General features: G+C 39.8%; 1 protein-coding gene across 1 annotated transcript in view; it reads right to left on the reverse strand.

Moving 5' to 3' along the window:
* Window positions 1-22,692, reverse strand: part of LOC140721225 (uncharacterized) — a 96,855-nt gene that overhangs the window by 38,596 nt on the left and 35,567 nt on the right. Inside the window, exons 2-3 of the mRNA XM_073036083.1 lie at window positions 9,083-9,388; window positions 482-772 (exon numbers count right to left, since the gene is read on the reverse strand). Of these exons, the coding sequence (XP_072892184.1) occupies window positions 482-772; window positions 9,083-9,388 (597 nt within the window). The remainder of the gene's footprint in view (window positions 1-481; window positions 773-9,082; window positions 9,389-22,692) is intronic.

A 22,692-nucleotide genomic window follows, 5' to 3' on the forward strand; every position in this document is an offset into this window, starting at 1 on the left:
TCCATTTCTCCACCTTTTCCATCCATCCACACTTTCACTTCACAACCATTTCCTTCTGTTCTCTCCAACAGAAAACCCAAGCCTCAGGTTTGACAAACAGTTCTTCTTCTCTCATCCCGCCAGTGCAGCAATGAATGTTGGATCAAATCCCGAACGGGCTCCGCCTTGGGATGACAGGTACATCACAGTGATGGGGGTTGAATGACGGCTGCATTCAATATCTGACACCTCAGTGTTTATTCGATCAGGTGAGGTGCACAACTTGGCCTCAACTGGAAAATACAACCACAAAAACTATGCTGAATTCTGTATCAATCACTTCCTGAATAAACACAGGGATGAAAGAAATATGGATGCCTACATGGGAGGGAAGGGTTAGATTTATCTGGGAATAGGTTAAAAGGTCAGCATAACATTGTGGGCCAAATGGGCAGAGCTGTGTTCTACTGTTCTATGTTCTATGAAACATAAAACTACTTACCAACAAGGCGTAGTTGTATTATTCTCAGCTCTTGTCCATCCACAATGAAGGTGTAATTTCCTTGGTCACCATGTTCTGCTCCATTCACAGTCAGAGCACCATTAGAAGTATTAAAGTGCAGACGAAACTTGAACTGGTCACTCGGTTTCACTAAGCTGTGACCTGGGACATGATGCAAAATGCTCCTGTCGATGAACATCCAAACTATTTCACTCTTGCTGGGATCAACTTTGAGTTCAGGATCCAGTAAAACTGATGAGCCAAGGAGACCAACCTCTTCTTTAACTTTATCTGTTAATAAAAATAATTGTACTCATTTAAAATGTGGTGGCTGTGAAACACAAACAGAGAACTTTGTGAAACTACAGCAAACGAGAACATACTACTGAATAGATATTGTGCCACTCTTTACTGGGGTTACAGGAACTTGTCTTTCAGACAAGAATGTTGTGGAAATTCTTTCTGGACCAGCCTCCCACCTCAAACCCCTCATCAACTTTGGCTGATCCAAGACTCTCACACTATACCTGTTCAAGCCAGACCCCAGTGCTTCTGATCTACACTGGCTCCAAAACTGGCAATTCACTGGCTTCAAATTTTTCTATTCTCCATCTCTCAGAAAGTTGAATTACCTCACCTTCAGATTTCTCTGGGGTTCATTCATCCCCTTTTCAGAATCATCCCTCAGTTTCAACACCTTGGCAACACAGGGGACAGGCAGAACCTCAGCACGTAGTGGTACCTGGTGCCCATGTATTTAGGTTCCACACACAGCCTGATGCAGCCACACATGAAGCTGGTCATCAGGGTGAGGGACACATTGGGTAAACTGTTGCACCTGTTACGTACCCCGTAACTGGGTGCCTGACCAGCAGGTTAAAAAGAATCCGTTGGAGTCTGGTGGTACTATATTCAAAAGTATTTATTAGTAAAATAAGCAAATCAATACCAATAATGCAAATATATAGATAACACACATTAGCAATAATAAACCTAAAAGTGTGGGAATAATAATAATCAATAATAAACAAGCTCTATCGATGTCTATGGGATAATGAATTGACATAGAAAAGTATAAAGTTCAGTTCAGTTCATGCGTGCTGAGGTAGATATTGGTTGTTGTGTTGTAATCGTTGGAGAGAGAGAGTGAGCAAGAAGTAACAGCTACAGTCAGCCAAACCTTCCTTTGCGTTCTTGATCCGTCGTATCGTTGTGGCCATTCGGTTATGACCCCTCTGTCCTTCAGCTAGACCGTTCTTCTGTGGTGGACTCATCACTCTGGCATGAGTGGACACACACACACAAGTCCCCACCAGCCCTGCTATAACACTGTAAGTTTAACTGACCGATCTCTTTGTTCGGTCCCCGATGCCCCACACTTTCCCGTGGGTTCCAACACTCAATCAGTGCTCAACGGTGTGTCTCCTGGTGTGTCTGAAGAGTGTCTCTCCAGACCTCACTTTTATCCCTACTCACGGGTTCTCAGCTATCAATCAGTTTTGAATGGCTTAGTTCATCAAACCAGCCCACTCCGGCTGTCCACTGAGGAATGTTAATGAACAGAATGGTATAAGACAAATAACCCTCTCAAAAGTCATAATACGGTGAATCAACAAGTCTCTCTCCCCTCTCTTATCTGTAGCAGATGTTCTTACATGTTTTCTCCTCATCTCTCTCTCTCATGAGCAGCATAGCAACAGTAATGGTTTGTGATTCTCCCGGGGGGTGGGGGGGACATGGGCAACTCTGCACCCTTCTGCCCATCAGAGCTGTTTATCCTTCATAACACCCCCATCCTTCTGGGAATTTTCAACAAGGTGAAAATTAACTAATACAGCATCTTACAGAATTACAGAATTTAACAAAATACAGAAGTGGTCTTAACTACAAAAATAATAGATATACTTTCAAATTAACATCTAGATAAACAGTCAGCAATTACATTGTCACTCCCTTTAATATGTTATATTTTAATATCAAATTCCTGTAGCATCAGACTCCAACTTAGTAACCTCCTATTTTTATTTTTCATGTTAGCCAAAAATACCAAAGGGTTGTGATCTTAGCTTAAGTGTTACAAAATGTGATCCAATACATGTGTGATTATAATATAGTACATTACAAAAGTTTGTGCAAATACTAATCTCTGTTTTACTTTTAAACTTAACATTCAAACAGTCAATCTTCCATGGTGTTGTCTTTATTATTTACATGCTTTGTCGAATTCCCTCAAAACCAGATCCTGTTATTCAAAGTGGCATTTGGTCAACCTTTGTCCCTTTTCCACTTAACTCTCACGTGGTTAGCTTGCTCACCAGTGTGGAATAGGCCTTCACAGACTCCTTTCACAGGAGCTATCTTATCACCAATGTTTTCCAAACTAAGCCCATTTGCTGAACTTCCACACAATTCATTAATTTTAAGCAGGTCATTAATTTTATCTTCAGGACCCTTCATTCTATTAGTTTTCAGTTTAACATCTGCAAGTGATCCCTCTTTGTCAAAACAACACTTTTGTTTCTGTCTCTCCAAATCACCTCCTTGAATAACATCAGCGAGTTGCTTACCTTTAAATTCCAAAACAAACTGTCATTGATTCACAGGCACCTTGTTAACAAGCCATTGTTCAGTTAACGGTCCCTTCCCTTTTGTCAATTCGTCTAAAACCAATTCAGACTTTAAATTTTCTTTATTCAATTTAGGAACAACACCTTTCCCTTCTCCTTCAATAATATTCACATCACCAGCTTTCATCTCCTCACTAACTTTTAACACCCCTTCTAACACAAACAACTGAGAATTCTCACTTTCCACTGGTACCAAGGTTAACCCTTTCTTCAGTGAACCAAGTCCATCTGACCCAAAAGGACTGCATTCCTTTTCAACTAAATCAGATACCTCAGACTTTTCCTGAGTTTCATTACTAGGTTCAGTACCCTGTGCATCCACATCCTTCACATCCTGACCACACTCAAATGGGACATCTACCTCTTCCAGGCTTTCAATACCAGTCCCTTTTTCAAATTCTAAGTTCCCCTGATCCTCCCAGTTACTCTCTGGGCAACTCCCCTTCGGAATAAACTCAACCTTGCGGGTTAAAACAACTTCATCTGCTAACCCAGCAGACTCCTTCAAGGTAGCGGCATCCTTGTCATCTAGGACTGCCCTTACATCATTATCGGGAACACATTTAAATTCTTCAACTGCAAACTGCTCTGTCAAGCCAGACAGATTATCCATGCCAACCCTGGACCTTCTAACTGCCATATCTGTTTCTCATCTTTACTCTGTGCCTCTATAAATTTCCTCTTGACTAAAGGTGGATCTACCTCCTCTCCTTTACTCTCCTTAGATCCACTATCCTCCGCTTTACCACCCTCTAACCCCTCTTGGTACAGGGTCGGTAAAAATGTCTCAGCCAAATCAACACTGGACTCATTTAAACTGTCCTCTTTCTCAGCCACCTTTCTCGACATGCTGCGAGTGATTGCGCATGCGGGATAAATCTTAGAATCTAGGGCCGGGTCCTCAGCACTCACAGGCTTGCTTGTTAATTTCACTGCTGAACACGTCACCACCTGCTAAATCATTACCAAGAAGGACGTCCATGCCGTCTCTCGGTAATTCTGACTGCACCCCTATTTCAACTGTTCCAGATACCAGGTCACATTTTAAAATGATCCTGTGCAAAGGTACAGCTTCTGTCCCTTTTCCTATGCCTCTTAATACCACCTCTCCAGTTTCAGGACCGAAATCTAGCACCTTACTTAGGATCAATAACTGGTCAGCCCCAGTATCCCTCCAGATCCTCACTGGAACTGGGGTTTCTCCTTCTTTCACAGACACCATCCCTTCCGAAATAAATTTCTCACGCCCCTCTTGTGCTCTATCTACCCTTGCCTTCCTCATTGATCTGCTGACCAACTCAATGCAACCTGTAGGGATCTCTGTTTTCCCTTTTCCCGTCTCCTTCCTCGGAGCAAAGCGCTTAGATGCAATATGACCAACTTTTCCACAATTATAACAGGTCAAGCTAGGAACCTTCTTGCCAGCCTGCTTTTCATCCTCCTTACCTTTACCACTAGCTCCCGGCTTATTCTCTACCTTAGCCGGCAGACTTTCTCTACCATCCCTACTGCCTTTCTGGTAACTCTTATTTGAGGAAAACTTTGCCTTGTGGGTTAGGGCGTACTCGTCTGCTAACTTGCCAGTCGCAGACAGAGTCTCTGTCTCCTTCTCGTCCAAGTACATCTTCATACTCTCAGGGATACAACTTTTAAATTGCTCCATCAACATTAACTGCACCAGTATGTCATAATCTCCAACAACCCCTTTTGAGGCACACCAATGCTCATAAGACATCTGCATCTCACGGGCAAACTCTAAATACGTGTGGTTCCAGGGCTTTCTCAAGTTCCGGAACTTCTGCCACCAACTTGTAGCTCCTCAATACAGCCCTTTTTACTTCCTCATAATTCCTAGACTCCTCCATGGACAATGCCAAATATACTTGCTGAGCCTTCCCCCTAAGTACGCTCTGTAACAGAACGGCCCATTTCCCCTTAGGCCAGTTCTGATTCACAGCCACTTTCTCAAAATGGAGGAAGAACTTATCGACATCCGTCTCCTCAAATGGAGATACCATCTGGATCTCCCGACCAATCCTGAACCCCTCACTTGAGTCTGCCGCCCGGTCTCTCCCCTGCTGCTTTAACCTTTCCAATTCCAGTGCATGCTGCCTCTCTTTCTCCCTTTCCTCTCTTTCAGCTTTTTCCTTCTCCGTTTGTGCCTCCAACTCAGCTCTTTCCTTCTCCCTTCTCGCCTCCAACTCCTTTAGCTGGATCTCATACTCCATTTTCTTCTTTTCCGCATCCAACCTTAATTTTTCCATCTCTCACTGAACCTCCCCATCGACTGATTTCCTCTCAGGGAACAGTTCCAATACCCCAGACATGAACACATCCTCAGATACATAATGTTGGGCTATGGCCCTCTGTATCTCTGACTTTCTCATCGACGGTTTTACTGCCGAGAGATTTAGTTGTTTCGCAACGCTCACCAATTCCGTCTTCATGGCACCCTCTAGCGCCTTCAAAGTCGGGTTTTCTACAAATTTGTCTATTTCCATCTCTGCTGGTTTCCCGTCTGGTTACCCACACAACCAGATCAGATAAGGGACTTTTATCCTGATTCACTGGCCTCTCAATTTGGTAATCAAATCCCGGAAGACGAGGCCCCAATTTGTTATGTACCCTGTAACTGGGTGTCTGACCACCATAGAAAGAAGAATCCGTTGGAGTCTGGTGGTACTATATTCAAAAGTGTTTATTAGTAAAATAAGCAAATCAATACCAATAATGCAAATATATAGATAACACACATTAGCAATAATAAACCTAAAAGTGTGGGAATATTAATAAGCAATAATAAACAAGCTCTATCGATGTCTATGGGATAATGAATTGACATAGAAAAGTATAAAGTTCAGTTCAGTTCATGCGTGCTGAGGTAGATATTGGTTGTTGTGTTGTAATCGTTGGAGAGAGAGAGAGAGGGAGCAAGAAGTAACAGCTACAGTCAGCCAAACCTTCCTTTGCGTTCTTGATCCGTCGTATCGTTGTGGCCATTCGGTTATGACCCCTCTGTCCTTCAGCTAGACCGTTCTTCTGTGGTGGACTCGTCACTCTGGCATGAGTGGACACACACACAAGTCCCCACCAGCCCTGCTATAACACTGTAAGTTTAACTGACCGATCTCTTTGTTCAGTCTCCGATGTCCCACACTTTCCCGTGGGTTCCAACACTCAATCAGTGCTCAACGGTGTGTCTCCTGGTGTGTCTGAAGAGTGTCTCTCCAGACCTCACTTTTATCCCTACTCACAGGTTCTCAGCTATCAATCAGTTTTGAATGGCTTAGTTCATCAAACCAGCCCACTCCGGCTGTCCACTGAGGAATGTTAATGATCAGAATGGTATAAGACAAATAACCCTCTCAAAAGTCATAATACGGTGAATCAACAAGTCTCTCTCCCCTCTCTTATCTCTCTCTTATCTGTAGCAAATGTTCTTGCATGTTTTCTCCTCATCTCTCTCTCTCATGAGCAGCATTGCAACAGTAATGGTTTGTGATTCTCCCGGGGGGGGGGGGAACATGGGCAACTCTGCACCCTTCTGCCCATCAGAGCTGTTTATCCTTCATAACACACCCGTTATACAGAAATTTGTGCATTCAGATCTGCGCCTCACCCACTCCATCTTGGACCCCCAGATGAACCGGAAAACAGCTCAGGTGATTCACATCCCTGTCTGTTGAGGCTGTGCCCTCTGGTCCTTGATTCGCCCACGAGAGCAAACATCCTCATCACATCCACTGCATCTTGGCCTTTTAACTTTCAAAAGGTTTCAATGAGATCATCCTCATTCTTCTAAATTCCTCTGAGTTCAGGCCCAGAAACCTCAATCACTACTCGTATGATAACTCTTTCATTCCAGCAATCATCCCTGTGAACCTCCTCTGAACCCTCTCCAATGTCAGCACATCCTTTCTTAAATAAGGGGCCCAAAACTAATCACAATACTCCAAGTGAGGCCTCACCAGTAATTTATACAGCATCAGCATCACATCCTTGTGTTTATGTTCTGGTCCTCTTGAAATGAATGTGAACATCTCATTCACTTTCCTCACCACCAATTCAACCTACAAATTAACCTTTCAGGAATCCTCAAGGACTCCCAAATCCCTCTGCACTTCAGATTTTTGATTTTTTCCCCATTTAGAACATAATCTATGTTTTTAATCCTTCTACCAAAGTGCATGACCATACAATTCCTGACACTGTATTCCATCTGACACCTCTCCAAATCTGTCAAAGTCCTTCCGCAGCCTCTCTGCTTCCTCAACACGACCGGCCCCTCCACCATCAACTGACAGTTTAAGGTGACTGAAACTAATCATTGAATCAGAATCAGAATCAGGTTTAATATCACCGACAAAGGTCATGAAATTTGTTCTTTTACAGCAGCAGTACATTGTAACACATAATAAAAAAAGCAATGAATTACAATAAGTGTATATTAAAAAATAAATTAAATAGTGTAAAAAGAGAGCAAAAAAAAAGTGAGGTTGTGTTGATGGGTTTATTGTCCATTGTGGAATGTAATGGCAGATGGGAAGAAACAGTTCCTGAAATGCTGAGTGTGTGTCTTCAGCCTCCTGTACCTCCTCCTTGATGGTAACATTGAGAAGAGAGCACATCCTGGATGACGGGGCTCCTTAATGATGGATACCATCTTTTTGAAGCATCACCTTTTGAAGGTGTCCTTGATACTAGGTTAGTGCCCATGATGGAGCTGGCTGAGTTTCCAACTTTCTGCTGCTTTTTCTGATCCTGTGTTCTCCACGTACATTTGTAGAAACTTGCATGAGTCTTTGATGACATACCAAGACTCCATAAACTCGTAATGAAACATAGCCAATGTTGTGCCTTCTTTGTAATTGCATCAATATGTTCATCCCAGGACAGATCTTCAGTGGTGTTGACATTGTGAAACTTGAAATTTTTCACCTTTTCCATGGCTGATCCATTGATGAGGACTGGGGAGTATTCTCTATTGACTTTGCCTTCCTGAAGTCCACAATCAATTTCTTGGCCTTACTTACATTGAGTGTAAGGTTGTTGTTGTCACACCACTCATCCAGCTGCTCTACCTCACTCTTGTACGCCTCCTTGTCACCAACAGAGGGCTAAGCATTCATCCTAGACATGTTCCAGTGTTGATTGTCAGCAAGGTGGAGATGTTATTTCTGATCCGCTCTGACTGGTCTCCCAGTGAGGAAGTCAAGAAGGGAGGTACAGAGGCCCAGGCGTTGGAGCTTTTGGGACATTCTGATTCAGCCCCAGAGGAAGACAATACATGAATGTTCATGTTGATTGGTGGTCATTGAAATCCTCAGGGTGTGATCAGGGAAGTTGTTAAGTGGCCATTGTCTGCATTAGCCCAATGTCAAAGTGTATCCCTGTCACAATGCATCGTTCAGGACAGGTCTGTTTTGTCAGAATCAGAATCAGGTTTATTATCACTGGCATGTGATGTGAAATTTGTTAACTTAGCAGCAGCAGTTTAATGCAATACATAGTTAATATTCTGGCCAGTTCTGTATTCAGAGAGCCATCCTTCAGCACTTTAACAAAAGAGATGTATTTTGGGTGTTTGGAGTTTGTGCTCTGAAGCTTTCAAAAGGATTCTATTGGCTGGGATGTATGACTATTGTAAATATGTAATTCTACAAATATTCAAAATGTTAGAGGTCGGTAGGAAATTATAGCTATTGAAATTGTGGTGACTCACTTTTACTTTATTTATGTTTAAAAATATAAGTAAGACTGTGTGTGATGTGAGGAGAATCAGATTCTCTGCAGAAATTCTGCTGTTTTTATATCACCAGCTTCAATGTCTCTCCGATGACTCAGTTGATGAGTCACAGCAGAGGTTATCCTGCTTAGACTTTGATGGAAACAAAACTCTCAGATCATAGTTTCTACGGCAGATTCTGCCATTAATAAATCACACACTACATCACAAATATCTGAAACTTCTTACCAATGACAAGCAATTCCATTATTTTCAACTCTTTCCCATCAACAGTGAAGGTGTAATCTCCTTGGTCACTGGCATTTAATCTGCTTATCGTCAGTGCACCACTCAAAGTGTTGAATTGTAAACGGTCCTTGAACTGTTCACTTGGTTCCGATGTGGCGACACCCGGGATGTGATCCAAAATAACATCATGGCTTTTGTTGTTGGCTTTGAAAGTCCAAAGGATTTCATTCTTGCTGGAATCAATGGTGATTTCAGGATCCAGTAAAACTGATGAACCAAGGACACCAACCACTTCTTCCCTTTCAGCTGATTAGAATAAAAGGAAAATATAATCATTTAAACTGTAGAGCAGGAGAAAGTGAGACAACTACAGCATAGGAGTAATATTACATGAACAGATGTTATTGGACATTTTACTGCAGTTTCAGGACCAAGCTGTGTGGGGCGACTTGATCTGTAGCCTTGGTCACCTGGACAATACTAATACTTACGTCAGGATGTTGTTTATTGGCCTCAGCTCAGTGTTTAATACAATCATTCCCACGGTTCTGACTGGAAACATTACAACCTTGCTTTTATATTCTAGTCCTCTCAAAATGAATGCTCACATCACATTTGCCTTCCTCACCACAGACTCAACCTGCAAATTAAACTTCAGGGAATCCTGCACAAGGTCTCTCAAATCCGTGTGTGTCTCAGAATTTTATATTTTCTTTCTTTTGTTTTTACAATATTTTTATTCAGAAGAAAAAAAACATGATTTACAGATTGCAACACATAGATACATCTCAACATAACTTGTGTACATTCATATATTGTAATAAAATTGATCAAAATGTTACAGCATAACACATAAGGGTATACCACTCTGTAATCAAAAATTTAAAGATAGGTCATAGATCATAAAAGAAAATTTTTATATAAAAAAAAGACAAACCTCTATCAACTACCAAAGAAAAAAGCTGATGGATGATAATGGATAATTAGAAAAAAAAACATATTCGCTTAAGAAGAGAAGATAAAAATATACATAAAAGTCTGTGCACTGTTAAACTTTATAAATTGGAAAAATAATTTCGGAAAGTTCCCCAGATATCATAAAAAGATTGTTTCGAACTTAAGACTGAGCAGCGGATCTTTTCTAAATTTAAATAAGATATAATATCACGTAGCCATTGAAGATGCGTAGGAGGGGTAGACTCCTTCCATTTAAGCAAGATTGCTCTCCTTGCTAAAAGAGAGGTAAAAACTAAAACCTGTAGGTTAGGAGAATTTAAAGTTATATCTTCATTTGCAATAATACCAAACAAGGCAGTAAGGGAATTTGGGTCAAATTGGACCCTAAAAAGTTGTGAGATGATATGAAATACTTCCCACCAAAACTTTTCAATTTTAGGGCAAAACCAAAACATATGAATTAAAGAGGCATCAGCAGAGTTGCATTTATTACAAAGTGGAGAAATATTCGGATAAAAACTGGACAGCTTCTGTTTAGAAATGTAAGCTCTATGAACCACTTTAAATTGTAGAAGAGAATGACGAGCACAGAAAGATGATTTATTAACCCGTTTAAGAATTCTATTCCATCTATCATCAGAAATCTGAAAATTTAGGTCATCCTCCCAAGCTTTTATTTATTTTATCTAAAAAGTCTTGTCTAGAATCAATCAACAAGTTATAGATTCCCGTAATAGAACCATTAACAAAAGGTTTTAAATTTAAAAGATCGTCCAGTAAATTTTTATCAGGACCTATTGGAAACATAAGAAATCTCTAATTTGAAGGTATCTGTAAAAATGTGTTATTAGGAGTGCAAATTTAGTTGACGATTGGTCAAATGAAGCAAGAGATCCTGAGATAAACAGGTCCCAAAAACACTTAATACCTAGTTCATCCCAATCCTTAAAGACTTTGTCAGTCATGGAAGGGATAAAAAAAAATAATTAAGGAGAATGGGAGATGATAATGAAAAATTCGCTAAACCAAAAAATTTCCTAAATTGAGACCAAATCCTTAAAGTTAACAATCATGTTATCTGTTGTTTTATTTACTGAAAAAGAAGAGTATGATCCAAGAAGAGAGACAATAGATGAATTTTTTACAGAATTAACTTCTAAGGAAACCCATGATGGGCAATCTTTACGATAAATATAATAGGACCAGAAAGTAATATTCTTTTTATTGGCAGCCCAATAGTAAAACCTAAAATTGGGTAGGGCTAATCCACCCATCTCTTTATTTCTTTGTAGGTAAACTTTACTTAAATGAGCTTGTTTATTATTCCAAATATAAGATGTTAAAATTGAATCTAAAGAATCAAAGTAGGTCATAGGAATAAAAATAGGTAAGGCCTGAAAAAGATATAAAAATTTAGGAAGAATCTTCATTTTAATCGAATTAATTTGGCCAATTAGGGAGAAAGAAAGAGGAGACCATTTAGAAAGCGTCTTTTTCACATAATTCAATAAGGGGTTTAAGTTTTCTTTAAATAAATTCTTGAAGCCTTTAGTAATTGTTACACCTAGATATGTAAATTGACTTGTAACAACTTGGAATGGAAATTTGGCATTTGATGACATTAGGTCATTTAAAGGAAATAACTCACTTTTATGTAAGTTCAGCTTATATCCTGAAAAAGAACTAAACTGGGAAATTAAAGAAAGAACCGAAGGTAAAGAAGTTTCAGTGTTAGAGATAAAAGGTAAAATATCATCAGCGTATAACGAAATTTTATGAGTCATACCTTCCCTTAGTATACCAGAAATGTCCTTAGATTCTTGAAATGCTATTGCTAAGGGTTCTATAGTTAAGCAAAAAGTAAAGGACTAAGAGGGCAACCTTGTCTAGTTCCCTGCTGTAATTTAAAGGGCTTAGAAATTTGAGAGTTAGCAATAACCTGAGCGGTAGGAGACAAGTAAATTAATTTAACCCAATGAATAAAATTAGGCCCAAAATTAAACTTTTCTAAGGTCTTAAAAAGATAATTCCACTCAATCCTATCAAAGGTTTTTTCTGCATCTAAGGATAATACCTTTGATATTTTTTTGGATGGTGAATATGTCACATTCAATAACCGATGTATATTAAAATGTAAGTAACGATTTTTAATAAATCCTGTCTGGTCATGATATAATAGCTGGTAAAATATTTTCAAGTCTTCAAGCTAAGATTTTGGATAAAATTTTTGCATCAATATTTAATAAAGAAATTGGTCTGTATGAAGAACATTCAGCTGGATTTTTGTTTTTTTTAAGAATAAGAGAAATAAGAGCTTCATAAAAAGATTGAAAATCTTAGAAAATCATCAACCCTTTCATTTCTTCCAACGAAGTGCATGACCATATTCTTCCCGACACCACATTCCATCTGCCATTTCTTTCCCCATTTTCCTAACCTGTCTAAGTCTTTCTGCAGCCTTCTTATTTCCTCAAAACTACCTGCACTCCGCACTCCACATCTACACTCACCACTGTCCGCATCACTCACTGAGGAGTCCTGTGATTGAGGGAACTAGGCAGTGATGCAGCCAGTCAGGATGTTCTCAATTGTGCCCCTGTAGAAAGTCCTGAGGTTTTGGGGATCTATAAAAAAACTTAACCATGTATTGAAGGAAAATGAGGAGGAATTTCTTCAGCCAGAGAGTGGTGAATCCAAGGAATTCTTTGCCCCAGGACGCAGAAAAAACCCCAAAGATGGTAGTTTGCCTCCCAGGTGCCAGGGTCCAGGATGTTTCTGATCGCATTCACAATATCCTGCGGTGGGATGGTGAACAGCCAGAGGTCGTGGTACATATTGGTACCAACGACATAGGTAGGAAAACAGACAGACAGACAGACATATTTTATTGATCCCAAGGGAAATTGGGTTTTGTTACAGTCACACCAACCAAGAATAGTGTAGAAATATAGCAATATAAAACCATAAATAATTAAATAATATGTAAATTATGCCAAATGGAAATAAGTCCAGGACCAGCCTATTGGCTCAGAGTGTCTGACACTCCGAGGGAGGAGTTGTAAAGTTTAATGGCCACAGGCAGGAATGACCTGCCTGGGAGGAGGTCCTGAAAACAGACTACAGGAAGTTAAGAAAGAAGCTGAGAAGCAGGACCACAAGGGTAGTAATCTCAGGATTACTGTCTGTACCACATGGCAGTAGCATAGGAATAGAATGAGGTGGAGGATAAATGCGTTGCTCAGAGATTGGAGCAGGGGACAGGGATTCCGATTTCTGGATCATTGGGACCCCTTTTGGGGCAGGTGTGACCTGTACAAAAGGGACAGGTTGCACTTGAATCTGAAGGGGACCAATATCCTGGATGGGAAGTTTTCGAAGGCTATTAGGGAGAGTTTAAACTGGAATTGCTGGGGGGGTGGGAACCGAACTGAAGAGACAGAGGAAGTGGCTCAGAAATAGAGAAAACTTGTAGGCAGTGTGAGACGGAGGATAGGCAGGTGACAGAGAAAGGATGCACTCAGACTGATGGTTTGAGATGTGTCTATTTTAATGCTAGGAGTACCATGAACAAAGCGGCTGAGCTCAGAGCGTGGATCACTACCATGTTGCTGTTGCCATTACAGAGACTATATGGCTCAGGGGCAGGAATGGCTACTTAGACTGCCAGGTTTTAGATGTTTCAGAAAGAACAGAGAGGGAGGCTACAGAGGTGTGGACGTGGGACAGTTGATCAGAGATAGTGTTACGGCTGCAGAAAAGGAGGAAGTCACGGGTGGAATTTAGAATCAGGAAGGGGTCAATAAATGTACTGGGTGTTTTTTACAGACCACCCAATAGTAACAGGGACATCGAAGAGCTGATAGGGAGACAGATTCTGGAACGATCCAGTAATAACAGTTTTGAATGTTAAAAGGCCGTCTGAACAGATTAGATATGGCAAAGTGATTTCCCATGGTAGGGGAGTCTAGGGCAAGAGGTCACAACTTCAGGATTGAAGGATGTCTATTTAGAACAGGGATGTGGAGAAATTACTTTAGTCAGAGGATGGTAAATCTGTGGAATTTGTTGTCACGAGTGGCTGTGGAGGCCAAGTCATTGGGTGCATTTAAGACAGAGATAGATAGGTTCTTAATTAGCCAGGGCATCAAGGGGTATGGGGAGAAGGCAGGAGAATGGGGATGACTGGAAGAATTGGGTCAGCCCATGAAGGAATGGCAGAACAGACTCAATGGGATGAATGGCCTACTTCTGCTCCTATATCTTATAGTCTTATGGTCTAACAGAGTTGTCGTGATGGGATATTTTTATTTCCCAGATATTGATTGGAATCTCCCCAGAGCAAGGAGTTTAGATGGGGTGGAGTTTGTTCGGTGCGTCAGATTTCCTGACACAGTATGTACGTTTGTACATCACCCTACAAGAGGAGAGGTTGTACGTGATCTGGTATTGGGAAATGAACCTGGTCAGGTGTCAGGTCTCTCAGTGGGAGAGCATTTTGGAGATAGTGATCACAAATCTATCTCCTTTACCATAGTGTTGGACAAGGATAGGAACAGACAAGTTAGGAAAGCGTTTAATTGGAGTAAGGGGAAATATGAAGCTCCCAGCCAGGAACTTGGAAGTATAAATTGGGAACAGCTGTTCTCAGAGACATATATGGCAGAAATGTGGCAAATGTTCAGGGGATATTTGTGTGGCGTTCTGCATAGGTACATTCCAATGATACAGGGAAAGGATGGTAGGGTACAGAAACAATGGTGTACAAAGGCTGGGAAAATCTTGTCAAGAAGAAAACCTTACGAAAAGTTCAGAAAACTAGGTAATGGTAGAGATCTAGAAAATTATAAGGCTAGTAGGAAGGAGATTAAGAATGAAATTAGGAGAGCTCGAAGGGGCCATGAGAAGGCTTTGGTGAGCAGGATTAAGGAAAACACCAAGATATACTACAGGTATGTAAAGAGCAAGAGGATAAGACATGAGAGAATAGGACCAATCAAGTGTAACAGTGAAAGAGTGCATGGCACCGGAGGAGGTAGTGGAGGTACTTAATGAATACCTTGCTTCAGTATTCAGTACAGAAAAGGACTTTGGCAATTGTAGGGATGACTGAAAAATTTGAGCATATAGATATTAAAAAAGAGGATCTGCTGAGCTTTTGGAAAGCATCAAGTTAGGACAAAATATACCCCAAGCTTCTGTAGGAGGCGAGGGAGGAGATTGCTGAACCTCTGGCAATGATCTTTGCATCATCAATGGGGACGGAAGAGGTTCCGGAGGATTGGAGGGTTGCAGATGTTGTTCCATTATTCAAGAAAGGGAGTAGAGATAGACCAGGAAATTATAGACCAATGGGTCTTACCTCAGTGGTTGGTAAGTTGATGGAAAAGATACCAAGAGGCAGGATATATGAATATTTGGAGAGGCATAATATGATTTGGAATAGTTAGCATTGCTTTGCCAAAGGCAGGTCGTGCCTTACGAGCCTGACTGAATTTTTTGAGGATATGACTAAACACATTGATGAAGGTAGAGCATTAGATGTAGTGTATATGGATTTCAGCAAGGCATTTGATAAGTTAATCCATGCAAGGCTTATTGAGAAAGTAAGGAGGCATGGGATGCAAGCAGACCTCACTTTGTGGATCCAGAATTGGCCTGCACACAGAAGGCAAAGAGTGGTTGTAGATGGGTCATATTTTGCATGGGGGCCGGTGACCAGTGGAGTGCCCCAGCGATCTGTTCTGGGACCCCTTCTCTTTGTGGTTTATATAAATTACCTGGATGAGGAAGTGGAGGGATGGGTTAGTAAATTTGCTGATGACACATGTTACGGATTCAGGCAACAATAAATATATGAGTTAGGCAAGGGTTTTTATAACAAATAACACGTTTATTAAACACTGAAAACAAACCCCCCAAAAGTAAACAAATCACTAACGTAACCGGAAATCAGCTACTGTGCGGCAGCTTAAACAGTTCTTAAAGCGATGTTGCAAAAACAGTTCTTCAAAGTAGTATTGCCAAAAGTTCAAGATGCTCACAGTCCATTTAAAAGGAGAGACTTTTTAAGACGATTTAAATTCTCTTTCACGTCGTTTTGTTTCGGTTCCCCAAAGTCGAACGTTTCCCACGAAGAATTTACGGAACGAAATGGCTTAAAGACACTGACCTTTCCTTTACCACCATTCTCAATCCTTTCTGGTATTTCCCAGGGATTAACACGAGAATAGTCAACAAAATCCTTCCGAATAAGGATCAAACAAGGTCGAACCCGTTTCACCGTTGAAATCGATTCTCCTCGATCTTTAACTCCCGAACTCCGATCTTCACTCTCCACTGATTCTCAACTAGCAGTATTGTAAAGAAACTGCTGGCAATGACCTTTTAAACTTTAGGCATTAGATAAAACTTCATCTTTCAACTAAACTGCGTCATAACATTAAATCACGCAGTGGCATGAAGTCAACATGGCAAATCCAGCCACGAACTGCCCCTCCTCACAGGGAGGGGTCCCCCTTTTATACCCTGTAAAAAAAACCTGTCACATGACCTCTACTGGCGGGAAAATGACGTCACTCCACCATCACAAGACCATTACCTCAAGTCCAGTATAGCTTCAACCCCAGTCACGTGACAAGGGTACCATTGTCACGTGTCACGGGTACGTAACACCTCCCTCCAAAAAACATTTTTGGTCTGACAAGAACAAAAATTTCAAAAATTATTTACAAGAAAAACAAATGTATAAATATTATAATATACACAATATACAATACCATCATATAACATCTTACAACTCACAATACAGTAGGAGTGTTACAATTGTAAAAAAAAACACTCCATAAAAAAATTACATTGTACATTCAACATCGAGATAGACAATCAGCAACCACATTATCTTTACCTTTAATATGAGTTATCACAATATTGTACTCTTGTAACATCAAACTCCAATTTAATAATCTTCTGTTTTTGTTTTTCATCTTACTCAGAAAAACTAACGGATTATGATCAGTGTAAACAATAAGTGGTTTTTGAGTTGTACCAACATATACCTCAAAATATTCCAAAGCTAAAACAAGAGATAACAATTCTTTCTCTATTGTCGAATAGTTTCTTTGATGCTTATTAAATTTCTTAGAAAAGTAAGCTACTGGATGATCAACCTCATCACCCTCATTCCTTTGCATCAATACTGCTCCTGCAGCCTCATCACTAGCATCTACAGCTAATGAAAAAGGTTTTTCAAAGTCAGGTGCCTTGAGCACAGGTTGCTGACATATCATTGTTTTCAATTTTTCAAATGCTTCTTGACAAGGAACTGTCCACACAAACTTCACATTCTTCTGCAAAAGGTTAGTTAATGGAAGGGCAACATTAGCAAAATTCTTATAAAATTTTCAATAATATCCTACCATTCCCACAAATCTTCTGAGAGTTTTTTTCCCCGTTGGAGTGGGAATCTCTAAAATTGCCCGAACTTTTGCCTGAACAGGAGCTACCTTACCTTGACCCACAACATAACCAAAGTAAGTCACAGTGGCATGTCCAAATTCACTCTTAGCTAAATTAATAGTTAAGTTAGCTTTTGAAAGTCTTTCAAACAATTTCTCCACCACAATAATGTGTGCTTCCCAAGTATCATTTCCTGTCACTAAATCATCAATATAAGCATCAGTATCTTTCAATCCCTGAATCACAGAGTTAGTCATCCTCTGGAAAGTACCTGGGGCATTCTTCATCCCAAATGGAAGAACATTATACTCATATAACCCAGATGGAGTTACAAATGCAGAAATCTCTCTACCTCTGTCCGTTAATGGAACACACCAATACCCTTCCAATAAATCAATCTTTGTAAGGAACTTTGCTTTTCCAACTTTATCTACACAATCATCTACTCTAGGAATTGGATATGCATCTGTTTTCGTTACAGCATTCACCTTCCTATAGTCCGTACAAAACCTAATACTACCATCTGGTTTTGGCACCATAACACATGGTGAACTCCAATTCGAGTTAGAATGTCTAATAATATTATTCTCTAACATATATTTAATTTCTTTCTCAGCAAGTTCACATTTTTCTATGTTCATCCTATATGGGTGTTGTTTAATAGGTTTGGCATCTCCAACATCTACATCATGTGAAGCTATAGTAGTCCTTCTCGGAACATCTGGAAACAAATCCTTATATTTAAAAATTAATTCCTTCATCTATCATTTCTGCTCTAGCTGTAAATGTGCTAATTTCTCATCAATATTTTCCAGAATGTTTGAATTTGGTAACCTAACAGAAACAATGTTGGATTTAGAATGAAAGTCAGATGAATCATCTATCATGTTCCTAGTTAAATCAAACCCATTCTCACTAACCACAACAGTCACAGTATCAGATTGTTTCCCAAAATATGGTTTTATCATATTTATATGGCAAAGTTGTGTTGACTTTCTATGATCTGGAGTTTTTAATCACATAATCCATATCATTGATTTTAGACACAATTTCATAAGGACCATGAAATCTAGCTTGTAAAGGATTTGTCTGCACTGGGAAAAGAACTGGCACCTTATCTCCAGGCTTAAACATCCTCATCCTAGCTTCCTTATCATACCAAGTTTTCATTTTCTCCTGAGCCAGCTTTAAATTTTCCTTGGCTAAGCTACAAGCTTTATGTAACCTGTCCTTAAATTTCAAAACATAGTCCAACAAATTATGTGTACTTCCTTACTAATCCACTGTTCTTTTAATAAAGCTAAAGGTCCTCTAACTCTATGCCCAAATACAAGTTCAAATGGACCGAAACCTAAAGATTCCTGTACCGATTCCCTTACTGCAAATAAAAGTAAGTTTATACCCGCATCCCAGTCACTTTCATTTTCCACACAATATGTCCTAATCATATTCTTGAGGGTAGAATGAAACCTCTCCAAGGCACCTTGCGATTCTGGATGGTATGCAGATGAAGCGATTTGCTTAGCTCCCAATTTATAAACTATCTGTTGAAACAATCCAGACATAAAATTACTGCCTTGATCAGTTTGTATTTCCTTAGGCAATCCAAAATAAGTAAAGAATTTTATAAGAGCCTTTGTCACAGTTTTAGCTTTTATATTCCTAAGTGGTACTGCCTCTGGAAACCTAGACGAAGTACACATGATAGTCAACAAGTACTGATAACCAGTTTTTGTCTTTGGTAATGGACCAACACAATGTACAATAACTTTAGAAAATGGTTCACCAAATGCTGGAATAGGTTGTAATGGAGCTACTGGTGTAACTTGATTTGGTTTACCCACAATTTGACAAGTATGGCACGTTTTACAAAACATCGCCACATCTTTTCTTAGACCAGGCCAATAAAAATGTTTTAAAATCTTGTCCACAGTTTTCCTTACCCTTGATATCCACCTAAAGGCACACTATGAGCTAAAGTCAAAATCTCATTTCGATAAACTTTAGGGACAACTACCTGATAAACAACATTCCATTCCTCACTTGCAGGAATTGTAGGTGACCTCCACCTCCTCATCAACACTCCTTTTTCCAAGTAATATCCTACTGGCACCTTCTCAATTTCACTATCTGGTAAAGCCTGTTCCCTTAATTTTATAATCTCAGGGTCTCTATTCTGCTCTGCTATCATCTCCTTCCAAGACAGAGATAAATCTTCATAGTCAGACTTACTCCAAGAATCTTGTTCAAACAACGAAGGTAAGAAAGTCTCTGACACATCCTCAAAACTCATATCCTGAGTTGAACAGTCATGACTAACAACCTCATTCTGCGCATCAATCTTTTTAGCCATAGCTCTAGTCACAACACAGGAAGAATCTGTGTTAGAATTCATCTGATTCTAAGTTTGCTGATGACATGGCCATAGTGGGGTGCGTCAGGAATGGACAGGAGGAGGAGTATAGGAAACTGATACAGGACTTTGTGATATGGTGCAACTCAAACTACCTGCGTCTCAATATCACCAAGACCAAGGAGATGGTGGTGGACTTTAGGAGATCTAGGCCTCATATGGAGCCAGTGATCATTAATGGAGAATGTGTGGAGCAGGTTAAGACCTACAAGTATCTGGGAGTACAGTTAGACGAGAAGCTAGACTGGACTGCCAACACAGATGCCTTGTGCAGGAAGGCACAGAGTCGACTGTACTTCCTTAGAAGGTTGGCGTCATTCAATGTCTGTAGTGAGATGCTGAAGATGTTCTATAGGTCAGTTGTGGAGAGCGCCCTCTTCTTTGTGGTGGCGTGTTGGGGAGGAAGCATTAAGAAGAGGGACGCCTCACGTCTTAATAAACTGGTAAGGAAGGCGGGCTCTGTCGTGGGCAAAGTAATGGAGAGTTTAACATCGGTAGCTGAGCGAAGGGCGCTGAGTAGGCTACGGTCAATTATGGAAAACCCTGAACATCCTCTACATAGCACCATCCAGAGACAGAGAAGCAGTTTCAGCGACAGGTTACTATCGATGCAATGCTCCTCAGACAGGAAGAAGAGGTCAATACTCCCCAATGCCATTAGGCTTTACAATTCAACTGCCAGGACTTAAGAACTTTTTTAAAGCTATTATTAATGCTTTTTGAGATAGTGATTTAGATGCATATCATATTTTTACTGAGTTAAGTATTGTATGTAATTAGTTTTGCTACAACAAGTGTATGGGACATTGGAAAAAAAAGGTTGAATTTCCCCATGGGGATGAATAAAGTATCTATCTATCTATCTATCTCTGGTTCCTCTGACTCCATTGTCAAATGCACTTCAGGGAAAACTTGTCCACCTGCCAAGTCATTACCTAACAATAAAGAAATACCCTTCACAGGTAAGCTATGCTGTAATCCTACTTTAAGAAATCCTGTAACTAACCCTGATTTTAAATTTACTTTATGTAAATGTACAGACATAAAATCACTCCCAACACCTCTTATATAATTTACCTCACCAATATCAGACTTTTCATGAAACTTCAACACACTGTCTAACATCAGTGATTGAGAAGCTCCAGTATCTCTAAGGATTTTTATTGGCACCAGAGTAGATCCTTCTTTCAAGGATACAAACCCTTCAGTTATAAAATGATCATATCCCTTTTTAACTTGGTCAGACTCTAACAAAGCCTCATTTGTGTTTATCAAACCCTGTAATATTACAGGTGTTTCAGTATGTTGCACACAAGCATCTGGAACTGCTTCCTTCTCTTTCTTTTTCAATCTGAAACAGGTAGCTATTACATGGCCAGGCTTCTTACAATAGTTACAAATAAAACCAAACTGTCTTTCCTTCACAGGTTTTCCTTCCTCCTTACCTTTCTCATTAACATTTGATTTAATTTCTGATTTACCTTGAGTCTCCATGTTATTTTTCCTCTTAAAAATTCTGCCCCGAGGAAATTTATTCTTATGGATTAAAACATACTCATCAGCTAATCTAGCACAGTCCTGCAATTTATCAGTATCCCTCTCATTTAAGTAGGTCCTTACTTCAACAGGAATGCTTTTTTTAAATTCCCCCATTAAAATCAGCTCTCTCAATGTATCATAGTCCCCATTTACATTTTTAGAAGAAACCCATCTCACAAAACACATAGCTTTATCATAGGCAAATTCCACATAAGTTTTTTCCACAGACTTTTTCAAACTTCTGAATCTTTCTCTATACGCTTCTGGGATTAATTCGTATGACTTTAGAATATGCATTTTCACAATATCATAATCAAGTGCTTGCGCAGCAGTTAAAGCTGTGTAAACTTGTTGTGCTTTACCTTTAATTACACTCTGTAACAACACTGACCATTTATCTTCCGGCCACTCTGACATCCGAGCAATAGTTTCAAAATGTTGGAAATATCTTTCCACCTCTGTTTCACTAAATGGAGGGACCAATTTAATTTCTTGACTAGCAACAAATGGCTTTTTAGAACCAGAAGACTGATTCCCAGACTTTAATTCCTCCATTGCATAATCAAATTCCCTCTTTTTCTGAACAACTTCTAACTTACAACGCTCCAATTCTGCTTTACTTTGTTCCAACTTCATTTGTTCAATTTGCAACTGCATCTCCAGATTACTTATTGGAAACGACTCTAAAATCGATTAATCAAAAACACCCGAATCCACATAGTATGACGCGATTTTCCTCTGTATTAAAGCCTTTGATGTAGTCTGCAAAATACCTTTAAGTTGCAATTTACTAGCTATCTCAGATACCTCAGTTTTCCTCGCCTTCGCTAACAACTCAGCACCTGGCGAAGCCAGAAACTCATCAATATTCATTGTTGCTGAATACCACACACAAGCCAATCAAACAAAAGAATGAAGAATACCCCGTTTCCAAAACACCGACTCAAAATTCAACAAGCATTTAAACTCAAATGATCCAATCCGGATGCAGCCCCCATATATATGTTACGGATTCAGGCAACAATAAATATATGAGTTAGGCAAGGGTTTTTATAACAAATAACACGTTTATTAAACACTGAAAACAATCCCCCCAAAAGTAAACAAATCACTAACGTAACCGGAAATCAGCTACTGTGCGGCAGCTTAAACAGTTCTTAAAGCAATGAAGCTTAAACAGTTCTTGAAGCGATGTTGCAAAAACAGTTCTTCAAAGTAGTATTGCCAAAAGTTCAAGATGCTCACA

Source organism: Hemitrygon akajei, chromosome 2 (assembly GCF_048418815.1).
Source record: "Hemitrygon akajei chromosome 2, sHemAka1.3, whole genome shotgun sequence".
Taxonomy (NCBI): Eukaryota; Metazoa; Chordata; class Chondrichthyes; order Myliobatiformes; family Dasyatidae; genus Hemitrygon; species Hemitrygon akajei.